The following is a 16,262-nucleotide window of genomic DNA, read 5'->3' on the forward strand; positions in this document are numbered from 1 at the left end:
TGTTTCATGCACAAGTGATTTATGAATGCTTTTCAAAGTGTGTAGTTTTGAAATGTCTGCCTCTTATATCTCACAATCTCTCCTTCAGTTTACCCTCAGCCACCTACTCCTTCACTTGGCTTTTCTTTTTTCTTCTTTGTTTTCATGCATAATAAAAAATACTGCTTTTTACCAAGGGACACAGAAGAAAAGGCACGTTTGGGAGGGAGATAGTGGGAGAATGCCAAACTTTTAAGACCTGGAGCAGTGTGGAAGATAATTAATATGTTTCCTAAAAGTTAAAACATCAAGTTTTGTTCTTTTCTCAGAGGAAACCTAAGAGATTTCTTCAAGATTGCCTGGCTGTTGGTTTTCACATCTAGTAGACATCAGTAGTCACCCAGCAAGGCCGTATTTCCTCTGTTTGTTGGAAATACAATCCTTTGATGAATAGGCTTTGGCCAAAGCAGAGTTTTGGGGGTCAGGAATAGAAAAGATGCACATCTACACTCTGGCCTCTCTCCCCTCTGCTGCGTATACCTTTGTCTCCTCTCTTGAAATAGCTGTGCATAGCTTGTAAACTTTGACCCCTGAAACTAGAGTTCAGAAAGTCAAGACCTAGTAAAGTTCCAGCAGTGACTCACAGGCAAACAGATGTCGTAGCTCTTTTAACAAGAATTTTTGTTTACTCCATAAACACAGGTCAATCTGGCTTTAAATGTAAATGCTCACATAGTGTGGCCAATTTTAAGAGCTATAGGTGAGCATGGTACTCTGCTGTGCACGCTGAAGACAGCAACTTACATTTCTTAGTTTGGAGGTCAGGAACCCCTTTTACAATGGCTTGATGAACAACAATATGGATACTACAAGTGCTGCTTGGGTTGTGATTTTTTTTTTTATTTGTAAATCCGTTAAAATTGCTGCAATAGTAGTGATTACAAAAGTAGTTTGCAACCACCAGCTTTCTGCTGGGGTTTGGGAACTAGTGTAGCATGGGAATGCCACTGTCTGCTTTTAGATTGAATCTGAGTTGTTTGTGTGTTTGTTTTGTGTTAATGTGATGTTGACGGTATTGCTATCATTGCGACTGTCCTAGATACTTGTAAAGTAAGTTTCCCCTATTATCTTTAATGACGTCAGCTTACTTATCTTCATTTTGAATGTAATACAAATGCACAAATGGATGCAGTGCCAATGTTTTTGTTGTTTTTGTGGTTTGTTTGCAACCTTTAAGGGAAACACAATACACCATTAAACACTATGTGTTTCTTTTCTACAGGCTCCAGTGCTGTGGCTTGAAGGTTGGGGAGGCTCCATCATCTGTGGTGCCCCATCCCCAAGAGGTGTGCGGGTCAACGTGGGACAAGGAAAGGCAAGTATCTTCAAAGTGTCCCCTCTCACCCCTGCTCAGCCTGAGCGACAGCCCGGGTCCTCCAGACACCATGCTAGCTCATAGGAGAGCCACCACAGCAGAACGGACTGCCAACATGGAGAACGGACTGTGTGGCAAATTGAACCATAATAAGAGTTCGGCTGGAGGCAAGGCCGCCAGCATCCGTGATAAGATCTCACAATGGGAGGGCAAAAAGGAAGCTGTCCCACTAACCTCTGCAGGGGCGATTCCACTGACCACGACACAAAAGGAAGTTGAGACAGTGAGAAAGAAGGACTGTCACATTTCAGAGGTCCAAAGGACAGACACCAAGCGGTTCGTCAGCTGGGACAGACAAGACTCAGGGAAGGAGAATGTTGGAAAACTGGGAGATTCAAGCCCTAAATCTCCAGAGGGTTCATCAAACAAAGACAGAGAAGTGATACTAGAGAGAGGATTTCGGTCTCCTAAGCTAACAGAACAACCTTTAGACAAGAAAACTGTTTTAACACATGTTAAGAAACTGGAGAAAGCAACAAAGGACGTTCCTGATAGACCTTCACTGGCATTTCCAGGGAATTACTTCTGCCCTCCTTCAAAGGAGGAGCTGGAGGAATCAGAAAAGAGGGTCGGCGAGCCCATTTTTGGGACTTTTGATGTTGTTCGGCCTGGTGGCTCACAGAAGACGAGGGAGGGGGATCCAGAGAATGTATACAGTGAGCCAGGTGCTCCTTCAATAAATCCTCTACCCAAACCTCAGAGAACCTTCCAGCACCACACACCTCCCTCTACCCTTGCTTCAGGCCCTGGCTTGAGGAAGGGAAAGAGGAACTTGCCCCCTTTGCCCTCTATTCCCCCTCCACCTTTACCGACATGCCCACCACCTGGAGTTAGCAGGAGGCCCTGGGCTGACAGACCCCGGGACAGCAATAACAGGTAAAAGACTGATAGAATGGCCAAATGTAATTCATTTTCAACATCTGAATGTGGAAATAAATTGTATATACTATATTGTAGTCTCTCCTGAAGACACAGTCAACAAGAGATGGCCCTGTGTTTCCTCTACATGTTCTCCCTTCACCAACAAGTGAACAACTTCTTGCACATCTGCTGTAAATCAAAACCATCAATGACATCATCCTGTTTCTTAAAGCATGACCTCATTGGTTGGATTTGACGAATGTGCATCATCAACCCACTCTTTCCTTCCTTCCAAAGCATTACTAGAAAGAGACATGCAGAGGACTTTTAATAAAGTGTGATTCAGAATCTGAATCACTTATTGTGGCATGAGCAATTAATATATTGGAATTTTCAAGAGAGTTCTCAAATTCAGATGGTTTTAATCAAGCAGACAGCACTCTGTAGGGAAACTAAAAAATGTGGACTCTGCAGTATTGGACTACATCTATTGTTCACTTTTTCCAGTGGTCTGAATTCTTGTTTGGAGCTTGGCTTGGATCAGTTACATTCCCTACCATATGTGGAGACCTCACTCTGCAAAAGTGTGTTGTTAAGTCCTTTGGTTTGGTCTGTCTGTCTGTCCATCTATTTGAGAAGCTGATTTATTAGCTACAGTTAGTTTCCATGTACGATCTCTGCAGTGCTTGTAAAGCGATACAACTTTATGTCTCGAGTGTTTAAAAATTAGGTTTCAGAACACCTGAAATGCTGGGGGCATATCTGCTGGAGGAGCTCTGTCCTCACTGCAAGGTACATTCTGCCCCACTTACACACACAATCACACATTTACAGTATATGCTTTAGTGGGGACCAAAGCAGGTGAACTTTGTTGATTTATAGATGTAAACACTACCAAAACACCAGTTCACCAAACATCTAGAGAAATTAGTGCTTTGGTCCCCACTAAAGCATGTGTGTGCGTGTCCTTCTATGTGTTTTCTGGCACAAACACCTACTTTATCAGGACAAAAAGTCCTCATGAGACAAAACCCTGGTCTTAATGAATGTGTTCATCTGTATTTCATTTCCTTATGTTTGGGAATTATAAAATAAAGGAGTGATTTGTGTTTGATGGTTTTGCATCTAGGGAGGAAATATTTGCAGCTATAGCAAAAGGCAATAGTGTAGGAGCAGTAGGAGCATTTACTCACAAGTCATATCATTACAATGAGATATATTTTGAGACATGCTTAGTAAATCCTGAATAGAATCTAAAAAAATGTTTTTCAGTTTTTACTCCATAATTCCTCTCTCCACAGTTGTATTTTTTCACATGTTCTCAGCCACCATTTTCTAACATACATAATGTGTGAAGAGGAAAATCTCTACCTTTGCTTTACATACACTTTAAGTTTTCTTTAGTTTTCCAAAGATTGTACAATTCAATGTGTGACGTACTACTGGATGTAGAAAGAGCAATTGATTAATTTCATTGTGCATATGACATCAAACTTTTTAAAAGCAACTATATGAACACACACACAACACACACTCTGGGGCAAAAATCCTTCCTTCCTCTGTGTTTTTGTATGACTGTCCTCACTCTTTGTACTTCTCTGTTCACCAGGAAGTCCTATGAATTTGAGGATCTGCTTCAATCGTCTGCAGAAAGCTGCAGGGTGGACTGGTATGCTCAGTCCAGACTGGGTCTAACACGCACTTTATCGGAAGAGAATGTTTATGAGGACATAATAGGTAAATATGCACATTGCATGAGTTATGTGTTATCTATTAACTTTGTGTTCAACAAATTAAGTTGCATTTGCAAAAACCAAAATGATTGGTCTGTACTATACTACGTTTGATGCTCTTCATACATTGTATGAATTTAATTTCTCGTGTGTGTGTGTGTGTGTGTGTCATCACGGGGGTGATGAGGAGGTTAAGCTGTCTTTTGTCTGCTCTGTTTTTTCTGCTCCACTTTTAATTTAGAACCATGATGCTACACTTTTATTAAAAATGTATGTAGAAACCTGACCTACGGTCCTTCCTTATTGTCGGGTGTGTTGTGCCAACCCCACCTAGACCCTGTTTCATAATGTACAATAGTGGCATTGTGTGAGTTTGTAATGTAGCTGAGGTTGGCTGTTGTGAGTGTCAGTAGCAGAAGGGGGCATGATGTGAAAGGCTTAGAGCCACAGAATATTACTGGCAATCACTTCAACGTGTCTTTGGTTTTCATGCCTGGAATTGTGTATGAATGCTGTTCACTGGTAAATTGACATTACGTTTAATCATGTTTGAGTGATGCCACAGTTTATTTTGAGTCCTTTTATTGTTTCCTCCTTCCATACAGTCATATTGTTCTTTATAACACCAGGACAGTCTGTTCCAGACACTCAGCACAGTGTCCCATGGGTAAAGTAACGCTGGCTCCCTGTACTGAAGCTAAGTAAAGCAGAGATATAGATAGTGTAGACAGTAATGAATGGGTGTGATATCCTCCTCGTCTTGTCATCAACAACTGCATGCAACAGTTTCATCAACACACATTTCACAAGCTGTATATTGTTTTCAGACGGAGAAGAAAAGCAACTGTCACCAGTAGTAGGATTCGGATGCACGCCATGATGACTTACGCAAAATCACATGTGCACAGCTCATGGCACACGTGAAGCCTCTGTAGAGATACGGCCTCATCAGCCAACAATGTGGAAAACAGTACACTGATCCTTTGTTTTCTTCAGAGAGAGAAGGAGCATTGAACTGAACATCCCTTTTTATCTACCTACTCCTACAGGTCGTATCTGGTGGAGTGGTTGACAGAGCAGAGAAGAGATACAGACAGAGAGGGAGAGAATGAATGCAGAGGTTTTGGAAAATGAAACTACTAAACTCCTTATCTGCAGGGGAGGGCTAGTGGTCAGGGTTCCATTTAGCTTTAGCTGTGCAAGCATCTTATCTCAGTAAAATATGATCAGGGGAAGCAGGCTGCTGCCTCTGGTAGCTCTCCACACATCTGGAGTAGGAATCATCTGGCAAAACAAACATGACTTATATGGAAAGAATATCTGCACTTTTGAAAGCCTGCGTGAGACTGTTGTGTAATCCAGGTGACATTGATTTCTTTGTCTTGAACTAAAAATATATATTTTTTCTTCTTAAGATCCTCCATCCAAGGAAAACCCCTATGAAGATATAGAACTGGAGAGAAGTTGTTTGGGAAGCAAATGTGTTTCTCCTGCCTCCTCATCTCCTGTCCCTGACACACCAACTAAGGTAATCTGGACACCACGGCAATACAAAAACAATGCAGATTTAATGAATTTAATGAAGCCAGTTCTACATTCAAATGTTGTTCTCTTCTTTTCTTCTTATTTTGTCACTGTCTTTTCCCACATCTGTTCTCAGCAGCTCTCCTCTAAGCCCAGTTTCTTTAGACAAAACTCAGAAAGGCGAAGTTTTAAGCTCCTGGAACTACGCAAGACCAACAGGGAACCTGGCATTTCCACACCCTCTCGTATCAGTCCCCCCTCCACACCCAGCAGCCCTGATGACACCCCCTGCCTCTCGGGAGACCCATACAATCGCAGACGGAGGAAAATTCCCAAGGTATGTGGGTCTAAGAGGCCTCTCACAAAGCCCCTTGTGCTCTGTCCATTATTTATGGTCGAGTATGACTGGGAGCTGGTCCACTCATGCTGCCATCTCAGCAAGGGCATGGAAGAAAGTATTTACTGATATTTCCTTTGAGAAGTGTGCCTAGAAGATAGCCTGCCAGATGTTGTGTTTGATCTGTAATGATGTTGGTAGGAGCCTTGCGGTTTGTTTATTGGTTCAAGCAGTCGATGATGACCATTTCTTTACCTTCACCTCCTCCAGATGGTGCTGAAAATCAATGGCATCTTTGAGGCACGAAGAGGGAAGAAACGCATGAAGAGAGTGTCTCAGTCTACAGAGTCAAGCTCAGGGAGAGGTGAGGCTTCAAATTTGAGTTTGTTATTTGCTATTAACTTAACCACACTTTCCATCAACTCTGACTTTCCGGGATTGTCTGTCTCTGTGTAAGTCATGCAAGTCTTGAAAGATAATTTGTATACTCTCAGAAGGGAAACCAGTCTGGTGACTCAGAACTAATTTAAAATAATGAGGGATACATATCAAGCAAAATACATAGACTTTAAAGACAAAATAATAAACGTCAGAAGATTGTTAAATGGAAAAGAGCGTTCCAGCGTTTTCCTCTAGTGTTGAATTGTTTTTGTGATATCATTTTACATTTCCAGCCACACTCACTTTAACTACATTTAAAGTTGCAATGCCTCATCATATGTATTCACTTAGTTTTATGGGCAAGGTTACATTTTTGGGTCATTTTAGCCTGACCCATGAGTCAGAGAACTGGGTGGTGTTGCATGGTAACGGTAGGTATAAAAGCACAGAAAGCAAATTCCATGTGTTCAGAGTTTCCTGTGATTGTTATTTGCAGTCTCCTCACACTAATGCTCTTTTACACTCTCTTTGATGTAGTGACTGATGAGAACAGTGAGTCGGAAAGTGACACGGAGGAGAAGCTTAAAGGTGAGAACAGGCAGTAAACCCAACACATTGAGGACATTAATGCTAATAAAGAATAAATAATAATTGTTCTACTGTCTTGTTGCAGCTCACAGCCAGCGGCTGGTATCAGTTCAGTCCATGCTGAGGCAAACAGGGCGATACCGAACTTTAGAGAGGGATCTCATGGAGCTGCAGGAGAGAAAACTCTTTGAGTATTTCATAGTTGTTGCACTTCACAAGACGAAAGCCGGTGTTCCATACCTGCCAGAAGTCACACAGCAGTTTCCACTCAAGGTAAAAGCAGTGTTTTCATGTTAAAAATTAGGGAAAATGAATACAATTATTTATACTGTATGTTATATTTTTATCTAAACAGATGGTTGTTTTCTTACATGGAAAAGAGTAACAAGTTAATGAACAGGAACCATCCAAAAGAGCTACCACAGTATATATACTACACATATTAAAAGTAGCAAGGTTTAGAACGAACCATAATTATTTAAAAGACACAAATCTAAAATTCTGATTAGTAATACGCAGTAACATGCCACAAGACCTGGGACTAGGTAAGGCCGTGCAGACCTCTCACAACGTTGGTTAGGCAGGTGAGTCCACAATGTTTAGAATTGTTTAAAATTAGCATCATTAAATGCCATTACCAGACTTAAATGATTACGTCCTAACATTAAGTCCCCATTATTAAACTTGTGCAAAAATACAGATAGCAGGCTTGCGCACAATAATCTTAATTTAACCCATAATCCATTATCCCAACATCAGCAATGTCAGCAACAGGCACACAGTATCACAATTTATAACCTTGTACAATATTTCAGAACCTCTGCCGATGGCACATGACAATTAAGAATATTTGAAACACTGACATAGCTAATAATGGGAGGCTGACAATATTATCATATGAGTAGCTGAGCAGATTCTTGTGTGCTATGTGTATATGATGGGAGAGAGTGAGACTGAGTGAGTTTAGTAAAGCTTGCTGAAGTTGAATGTGCCTCTGAAATGTTTCTCTCTGAAAAGTATGAGCAATTTTCTGTCCCTTCCACCTAGTAAATCTGGCTTTGGTTAGTCAATCATTCAATCAATCAATAAAGCAATCAATTTCATACAACAGGTGTAGACTCCATGTGCTTGCAATAAAAACAAAAAAGAAAAGACAAGAATCAAAAATGGAAAGCAAACAAAAACAAAAGGCCAACCCTGACTGCACACCCCTGGTTACACTGTAGCATTTTAAAAGACATGATCTTTCAGCTTCACTAAATGTGTCTGACATGTTCTCTTAATTTTATCCAGCTTGAGAGGAGCTTTAAGTTCATGCGGGAGACTGAGGACCAGCTGAAGGTCATCCCTCAGTTCTGTTTCCCTGATGCCAAAGACTGGGCACCTGTCGACAATTTTCCCAGGTCAGTCAACAGTCTTTTCTTGTCATTATTAACCATTTATTTTTTTTGTTTCACAATAAGTCACAGACATTGATAAATGTTAACAGGGGAAGATGTGGATTCAACAACTTACACCTGGTTCACTTTAACAAAGTCAACTCTTTTGTGTGTGCTGTTTATAAATGACTGTGTTACCCAATACCTTTTCGCCTGTATTCGGCTGCATTGTTCCAAGAAAAGAAAATATGTGTCTTGAGGGTGATGGCTAATAATTACCTTGAGGCAAAAGTGTTGGATATGTGAGGGGCCACTAAACACACACCTGCAGACTGACACTCTTGCCTCTTGAGGAGGTCATCACCGGTCAATGAATACCTGTCAGGTAGAGTTGACGAAGGTTTATTTGGTTATTTGAGTAAACGAGTCCCGAGGATATTCCCTCTCAAGTACAAAGTCAGGCCTTTGTTTGAGAAAATCCAAGAAAGGATGTTTTTTTTCCCCCCCACAACAATAATTTCTTTGTGATTTTTACATTGCTAACTCATTTTCAGCATGTTGGAATGACCCTTTTCTCTCTCTCTCTCTTTTATATCTGCAGTGAGACGTTCTCCTTTGTTCTGACTGGCGAGGATGGAAGCAGGCGGTTTGGCTACTGTCGACGATTATTGGTATGCTCTGCTTTGATGACCACTATTTCCTGATTTGTAGTATGATATTCCTTCATAATAAATGAGCCTGTAAAATGATTTCCTACAGATTTCTTGAATTTAATGATACATTTGTCTTTGGGTTTGCTTCACTGGTTCGATCCTGTGGTTGTATTTGGAGAACTCTTGTGTCACTCTCGTGTTCTGAAGCCGTTTTTCTTTCTGTCTGTTTACAGCCCAGTGGTAAAGGCCGGAGGCTCCCTGAGGTCTACTGCATCGTGAGCCGCCTGGGTTGCTTCGACCTCTTCTCCAAGGTAAATACTATGACTTAGGCATCCACAAAAAAGCACGACGTTTACTCACATCTATAAAATTCAACCTAGTTACGTTGCTCCGAATCACATATTTTTCATGAACACATGAATCCAGCCCCCCAACTGAGTAAGTAGGGAGTAGTACACCACCCACAGAGCTCCACCCTTCCTCCGCCCACTTTTTGTACACAGTCCTGGCTCGAGCTCCGAGGTGCATGCGAACTGCAGCTGATGTGGTTACAGCTATGGAAACTGTTCCCTGTAATGAGCCTCAGATTTATTTGTGTAATAATCTGTGTACATAAATGTCCCTGCAGTGTACAGTATATACAGTATGCCATGCTGATTTGCGGCTTTTAAGCATACAAACATGGTCATAAGACAGTAAATACGTCTGCAGATTTGGGAAATCATAATTAAACATACAGTACAGTTGCCTCTACATTGGTAAATTCCGATGATATGGTGAAACATATTACATCTGCATCAGATCAGTTATACAAAGGTTTAATACTGCACAGATGTGTGAATCTGTAGAGGGGTACATGTGATGGATTCAGGTTGTAATCAGTTTCTTGTAATCACTTTTACATGCTTGGCAGTCTGCACTGCATTACAGTGCCAATGCATATGTTTATGATTATAACAGCAAGTGTGGTTTCCAAAAGATTCTCAATGTTCTTACCCCTGTATTTTCTCATCTTTGATCCATTTATGATAAGACCTGAGTACAATGTCAGTTTAACTGCTACTTTAACAGGAAGAAAGGGTAGTGATATCAGTGGGACCTGTATGTATGTTTATGGTAATGGTAGCATTATTACAGTGCTGAAACCTTAAGTTTCTAAACCTAGAGTGCTGGGAATTTCAATTCTAGGTTATGGAGATCTAATGCTCCAAACTTGTCTTGCAATATAGGCTACTCATATGAATATATGTGATTGCTTCAGGTTACAGAGCCTCATTCTCTGTCTTTTTCCAGATCTTGGATGAAGTGGAAAAGAGGAGAGCTATCTCTCCTGCTCTGGTGCAGCCTTTTATGAGAGGCATCATGGAAGCTCCTTTTCCTGCTCCAGGAAGAACCATCACTGTCAAGAACTTCCTACCTGGCTCTGGGACAGAGGTAAAAATGATGATGGTGCTGTCACTGGAGGCAAATTCCATGCACTAAATCTAACTCAAAGTTATATAATCATACCAGTGTACTCTCTGGTGTGCATGAAGTGCACATAAGTAAGCACAAACTGACAGTCTTCGTCTTTCCCGTAGGTCATAGAGCTGTGTCGGCCTTCAGATTCCCGTCTGGAACATGTGGACTTCGAATGTCTCTTCTCCTCCTTGAATCTGCGCCTCCTTCTACGAGTGTTTGCCTCTCTGCTGCTGGAACGCAGGGTCATCTTCACTGCTGACAAACTCAGGTTGGCTCCAGCAACATGGTGTCATTGCTTTTTAATTAAAGTTATGAATTCATCCACCATGATCGGACCAGCGAAGATAGGTTCATGATACATGAAAAGAGCAGTAGTAAAGAGTCTGAGGGGTAGGACAGGGAGACCTCAAGTCGACAAGTAGTAGAAGACTCTGACCGAGTGTGAGGGGAAGGAATGCTGCTGTGTTATACAGTCGCTTGGGGAACAATCACTTCTACTTTGGAAAACTGTCATAGATGTCAGATAGAAGGAGTTAGAGAGCCCGACTCCACCACTAACACGTGTGCACAATGACGTCATCTCGCCCACACACTTCAGTTTAAAGCTTTAACTCAAAATCTATTATCCCTGTGGTCAGGATCAAAGGGTTATATTAACTGTTGTGGTACACCTGGTTCAACTTGTGGTCTCAATGGAAACAGTCATTGTAACCTGAAGTATAGTACCAAGATTATTTATGCTGTTCAGGCAGCATAAATAAAGTAAGTTTTTTAGCTCCTTCCTACTTAAACATTTCTTAGATGTTTTTATTTTGTTCCATGAGGATTAGAAACGTTTCTCATCATAGCTCATAATCAGATCCTGAGTTACTGCACAGTCTCTGCCATAGAGCGGAAACTTGGCTTAGTCGGTCCATTTTTTTTAATGAATTAAATGAGACCAGAGGCACACGTGTGTGAGATTAATTTAACAATGTAGACTGAATGTGTTTGCTGCAGCTGTGTCGTTTTTATAAGTTGCTCAGTTAAATCACAATCAACCAAAATACGATTTTGAACATTCCTCTCGGGGTAATGATGAGCTTCTTTAGGCAACAGAAGTTAACTTGAGTTATCATTGAGTTCTAGTTTAAAGACAGGCAGGAGAGGCCACTTCTTGTGGAATTTTTAGCACCGTCAAAAAAAAAATATTATTTGGAACACAAAATGTCTACATGCTTCTCATTCAGTCCTTGAGTGCACATATAAAAATGCAACTCAGATCTGTGCACAGTGTGAAAGCAACAAAATTGTCAGTTTTTCTTTTCCTACACATTACACGTTTTATTGTTCACTGGCAATTTTAATAGAAAACACTTCATGAAAGAAAATCACTCATGGACTAAGTATGATTGACAATGGCCCTGTTCCAGGAATTATTGTGATTCAATTCAGAGATTCATGTTGTCACGTCTCATGTTGCCACATCTTGTGTTGTCACATCTCAATGTGTCAATATGTTGACACCTTGTGTTGTGAAAGATTGTTTTTCAATCATATATCATCTAATCCTTCTTTTTCCTGTCTCTTCCTGCAGCACATTGTCTCAGTGTTGCCATGCAGTCGTGGCTCTTCTCTACCCCTTCACCTGGCAGCATACGTACATCCCTGTGCTCCCGCCCTCCATGTTAGACATCGTCTGCACCCCTACACCGTTCATCGTTGGCCTCCTCTCCAGCTCTCTGCCTCGCCTCAAAGAGTTGCCTATTGAAGAAGTAAGATAAGATTATTTTTTGTTAGTGATGTACTAAGTGTGGTGCCTTGTTTTTCAACTTCTCCTGTGAACAATAGCTCCAGGAAATTACTTCATCCTCTCATTTCTCTCTCTTCTTCCCTCAGGTCCTGGTGGTCGACCTCGGCAACAGCCGTTTCCTGCGACAGGTAGAAACTGCAGAAACTGAAAATCTATCCATAATCACAGCAGCTGGCTTGTCTTTTAACTCCATTACATTTGTAGCAGTTTAACCAGATGTAATGTGAATACAGTATGTCAACTCTCTGCAGGATGTTGACTGCATTTTTACCTGGTTTTGCCTCCACAGCTGGATGATGAGGACTCCATTCTTCCTCATAAGCTGCAGGCAGCTCTTGAGCATGTGCTGGATAAGAGGAGGGAGCTGGCCTGTGAGAAAGGAGATCTGCCAAACGGTGACTCAGCACTATGATTATTGCGTCTATTCAGATACATTTATTTAAGACCCTGAATATAGTAATAATAGTGTCCACTTAATTCAAGAACAGAGCACTTTTGCTGACCTGCTGTGCTATTGACTGTGGTTAGACTTTCAGAAATTACAGCCCTTATTTAGTTTCAGTTTAAAAGTCATGTGATTAAATCTTCTGGTTCTCTGTCTTCTACCTCCTCCCAGACTCCAGCTCCCTGAGCACCGTGGTATCAGAGGCCTTTGTGCGTTTCTTTGTGGAGATGGTGGGTCACTACTCCCTCTTCATGGGTGGAGCGGAGCGGGAGGATGAGTCTGTCTCTTCCCCCACTTTGACTAGTCCCTCCTCTCCCACCACGTCATCCTTTCAGCGCGAACCCTTTCGGAAAGCAGTGACTTCCAAAAGCTTGAGGAGGTTTCTGGAGGTGTTCATGGAGACCCAGATGTTCACCGGCTTCATTCAGGAGAGGGAGATGCGCAGACAGGGCCTCAGAGGTATTGAGAGGATTGAATTCACATTTTATCCAGCTTGAACTTATATACTTATACATCTATACTACTTATATAACTAGTATAGATGTATGTGAAAGAATGAGTCAAGAATTTGCCAATTTTTTTAATAAATGTTCCACTTGTTTAACTGTTATATTCATGCTTTTATTATTAAGAGACCTTTGGACAAGAAATTATCAAGTTTTTGTGTGTGTGTGTTTTGGTTACGTGTCCACACAAAGTCTACACAACACTACTTAATGAGTTTGATGTGAACCATATACCAATATTGTCGGTATTATTTGATTTGTCAAATTATTATTATTTTATATTATTGTTTTTTTCTTTAATTAAAAAAATATATGCCACTGATTTTAACCTTTGTTTTTAATATGGGGATGGTACATGGTGTCTTTCAAACACACAACTTGTTTGTTTTCAGGTCTGTTTGAGGTGAGAGCACAGGATTATCTGGACTCACTGCCTGGAAGTGAGCAACGAGGAGTCAACAAATTCCTTAAGGGCCTAGGTAAGATTTACAGTACATCATCAATGGATGATTTAATCAATCAAACATTAAGAACATATTTAAATTAATTCACTGCTTTTGTTTTTTCAGGAAGCAAGATGAAATTCCTTTCCAAGAAATGATGTCAAGTCAGGATATCATCTGTAAATGTAGGAAAAAGAAAGATAAAGCAGCAAGATTTGAATGAGAAGAAGAAAAGATGCTTCCTGAATGTGGAGCGATCAGAGATGGAGACTTAACTTTAGGTCAGAACAGAGAGGAAGACCTGAAGTGAACTGAACTCATAGTTTTTTTAAACATGAGGGAATCTGGGTTTAGCTCCCAGCTTCTGGAGCCAGTCGTTCCTTTCCCATTGTGAGGATTTCACTCAACCGGGACCAAAACATGATGGCTCAGTGTCTCATTCCACCGTTCCCAAGGTTTTTGTTTCACTCAGTCCTAACAGTGTAATACTGTACAGCACAGCACAGTTTTAACAGTTTTGAGGAACAATGTTCTCTACTTTCCCACTTCACCTATAAACTGGTGAGGAGGAGGAGGAGGAGGAGTGTTACTAAACATCCAGTGTTGTACAATACTTTCTCTTACATTCCAAGTATTTTCTATAGAAAACTTTTATCAATTCAATAGTACAACTTCTTCAACAGGAGGCTTTTAAGTTAATTTATATTCTCTTAGGCAAATTTAATCGCTTTTTAAAGTTTCCTTAAAACGAGTGCAAAAAAAAAATCCTGTAGTTTGTAATAGGCTTTATTTAACAGAGTCTAGTCCAGTCTGTTTGTAGACCACTTTGGGTTGTCGGATATATGTACCACTGTTTTACATCAACGTTTATTGAAAATGGAAGGCTCATCAAAAGAAATAAAAACAATGTGAATGCATCCGTCACTTGGGATGTGGATAGATTTCATGTTGACGAATCACATGTATCTTAGGTCTGTCAGTGTCAGCGTATCTCACAAAAGCAACTAGACTTACCTTCAACTTGATTGAGAATGCAATGAAACTTTATTAATAAAATAATTTGAATCAGACAAATGTCTTATCATTTAAAAATAAATAAATTATAATTTAAATATGCAGGCGCAGCATGAGAGAGGTAGATGGTATAGGTTTGCACAAAATGAGAAATGAAATGGGGGTAGAACTGAAACACATCATTTAAAAAAATAAAGTAACTTGGTCATTCATCAATTCTTATATATATTAACACGCATTACCATCACTAGTAAAACAAAACATGTCATTTTGTGTCATGCTTTGAGGTGGTTGTTCTTTTCCATGATACAATAATGTGTAATACTCACAAATACCCACCAGAGGGGGCTGTTACCCCGTTTATGGTTTCCTGCACGATTTGCCTCAGTGTCCAAAGTTCAGACTTAACATCTGAGACAATTAAGCCCCCAGACCTTTAATGCCTCCAACAACATGCCCGTGACTAAAAGGACTATCACTTTAGTTGTTTTATGCTTAGAAAACACTAACAAAACAAAGCTATACAGTATATAACTTATTCTATGCCTTAATCTCCATCACATTAGATCTCCAATAGGCAACAGGAAATTACTTCATTTGTTAGTTAAATGTTCTATGGTTTAGTCTAGTGCAGCATATTGTGTAGGTCATTCATTCTGAAAATCTTACTGTACAATGTATAGATGACAATTGTGGAGTTAAAGTTTCAGTTAACAAGTAAAAGGAAATGGAGAGGTTTAATGTAGTATCACTGATGTATTTCTTTTGGAATAAATTGTCTGCGTAGAGTGGAGACTGTGGAGTATTTCAGGAAGAGAAAATGTATTTACTATCCCTTGTATTCTGAAACATAATGTAAAAACAACAACACAGATAGATAGATAGATAGATAGATAGATAGATAGATAGATAGATAGATAGATAGATAGATTTTCATGCAAGACTCTGAATGTCATGTCAGTGAATGTGTGTGGTTCATGATGAGACTATTAAAATGTTAAAGTTAGTCGTTTGTCAGGGGAACAGGGAATACACAGCAATTAGAAACCGGTTTACAAAATAAAGCTAACAAAAACAACACAACAAAAGTAGGCTATAAATAAAAAAAGACATCACTTATACTATCCTTGATGACCCCCGTGATTACATGTTGGCTGGTCAGACCTGCCTACCCCTCCCCTCCCTCCCGTCGGTCCCTGCGTTCCCACCTTACCCTCCCCTCTCCTCTCCTCCCCTCCACTTCCACACACGCCTCCCCTCCTTTTCTTTCTCTCCCTTGGTCCTTTTCCTCTGGCTTTTTCCAGGCTTCATGTCATACCACGGCTAATTCCTGAAATTCCTGCCCACCTCTCTCTCTTCAAACAAGCGGCTCAGGGAAGCGGACGAGGCAGCAGAAAACAAAGAAAGAAAGAAAGAAATAAGCTTACAAAAAGAAACAGAAAACAAACTTACGTTGTCAGAAAAGAGAAGAAAAGGAGAAGAAGTGACATAGTGCTGTACCTGTCTGCTGCTGACACAGGTAAGCTCCAACAAGTGTTTGCTACGTTTCTCTTTTAAAAGTGTTAAACTCCTGCGTCGACTGTCAGAGTGTAAACTTTGTTTTTAAACACTCATAGTCAGCAGCTTATTTCACTTTTCCTCTGCCTGAGTCATGCTCGCTCTCTGTGCGACATTACATTCCTAAAATATCTCGCATGTCTTCGCTCAAATTCCTACATTTTCCCCTGTAAT

The 16,262-nt window shown here is 40.5% G+C and overlaps 2 protein-coding genes across 5 annotated transcripts in view; both read left to right on the forward strand.

The window, feature by feature from the left end:
• The window catches only part of si:dkey-82f1.1 (DENN domain-containing protein 2A), a 33,890-nt gene extending 18,566 nt beyond the window's left edge, over positions 1–15,324 (forward strand). For 2 of the 3 annotated variants that reach the window (XM_044036357.1, XM_044036356.1), the window contains 18 exons: positions 1,262–2,290; positions 3,885–4,012; positions 5,424–5,536; positions 5,669–5,869; positions 6,140–6,233; positions 6,788–6,838; positions 6,924–7,111; positions 8,132–8,241; positions 8,819–8,888; positions 9,104–9,181; positions 10,164–10,304; positions 10,451–10,599; positions 11,908–12,085; positions 12,210–12,251; positions 12,413–12,518; positions 12,740–13,027; positions 13,467–13,553; positions 13,644–15,324. In XM_044036357.1, the coding sequence (XP_043892292.1) occupies positions 1,262–2,290; positions 3,885–4,012; positions 5,424–5,536; positions 5,669–5,869; positions 6,140–6,233; positions 6,788–6,838; positions 6,924–7,111; positions 8,132–8,241; positions 8,819–8,888; positions 9,104–9,181; positions 10,164–10,304; positions 10,451–10,599; positions 11,908–12,085; positions 12,210–12,251; positions 12,413–12,518; positions 12,740–13,027; positions 13,467–13,553; positions 13,644–13,675 (3,085 nt within the window). In that variant the 3' untranslated portion in view covers positions 13,676–15,324. The remainder of the gene's footprint in view (positions 1–1,261; positions 2,291–3,884; positions 4,013–5,423; positions 5,537–5,668; positions 5,870–6,139; positions 6,234–6,787; positions 6,839–6,923; positions 7,112–8,131; positions 8,242–8,818; positions 8,889–9,103; positions 9,182–10,163; positions 10,305–10,450; positions 10,600–11,907; positions 12,086–12,209; positions 12,252–12,412; positions 12,519–12,739; positions 13,028–13,466; positions 13,554–13,643) is intronic. The other variant, XM_044036358.1, reaches the window with a different exon arrangement.
• A 447-nt stretch (positions 15,325–15,771) lies between these two features.
• The window catches only part of LOC122776042 (transcriptional enhancer factor TEF-3-like), a 31,062-nt gene continuing 30,571 nt past the window's right edge, over positions 15,772–16,262 (forward strand). For both annotated transcript variants that reach the window (XM_044036382.1, XM_044036383.1), the window contains exon 1: positions 15,772–16,050. The gene's annotated coding sequence lies outside the window, so the exon portion shown is untranslated. The remainder of the gene's footprint in view (positions 16,051–16,262) is intronic.

Source organism: Solea senegalensis, linkage group LG10 (genome assembly GCF_019176455.1).
Source record: "Solea senegalensis isolate Sse05_10M linkage group LG10, IFAPA_SoseM_1, whole genome shotgun sequence".
In the NCBI taxonomy this organism is placed as follows: Eukaryota; Metazoa; Chordata; class Actinopteri; order Pleuronectiformes; family Soleidae; genus Solea; species Solea senegalensis.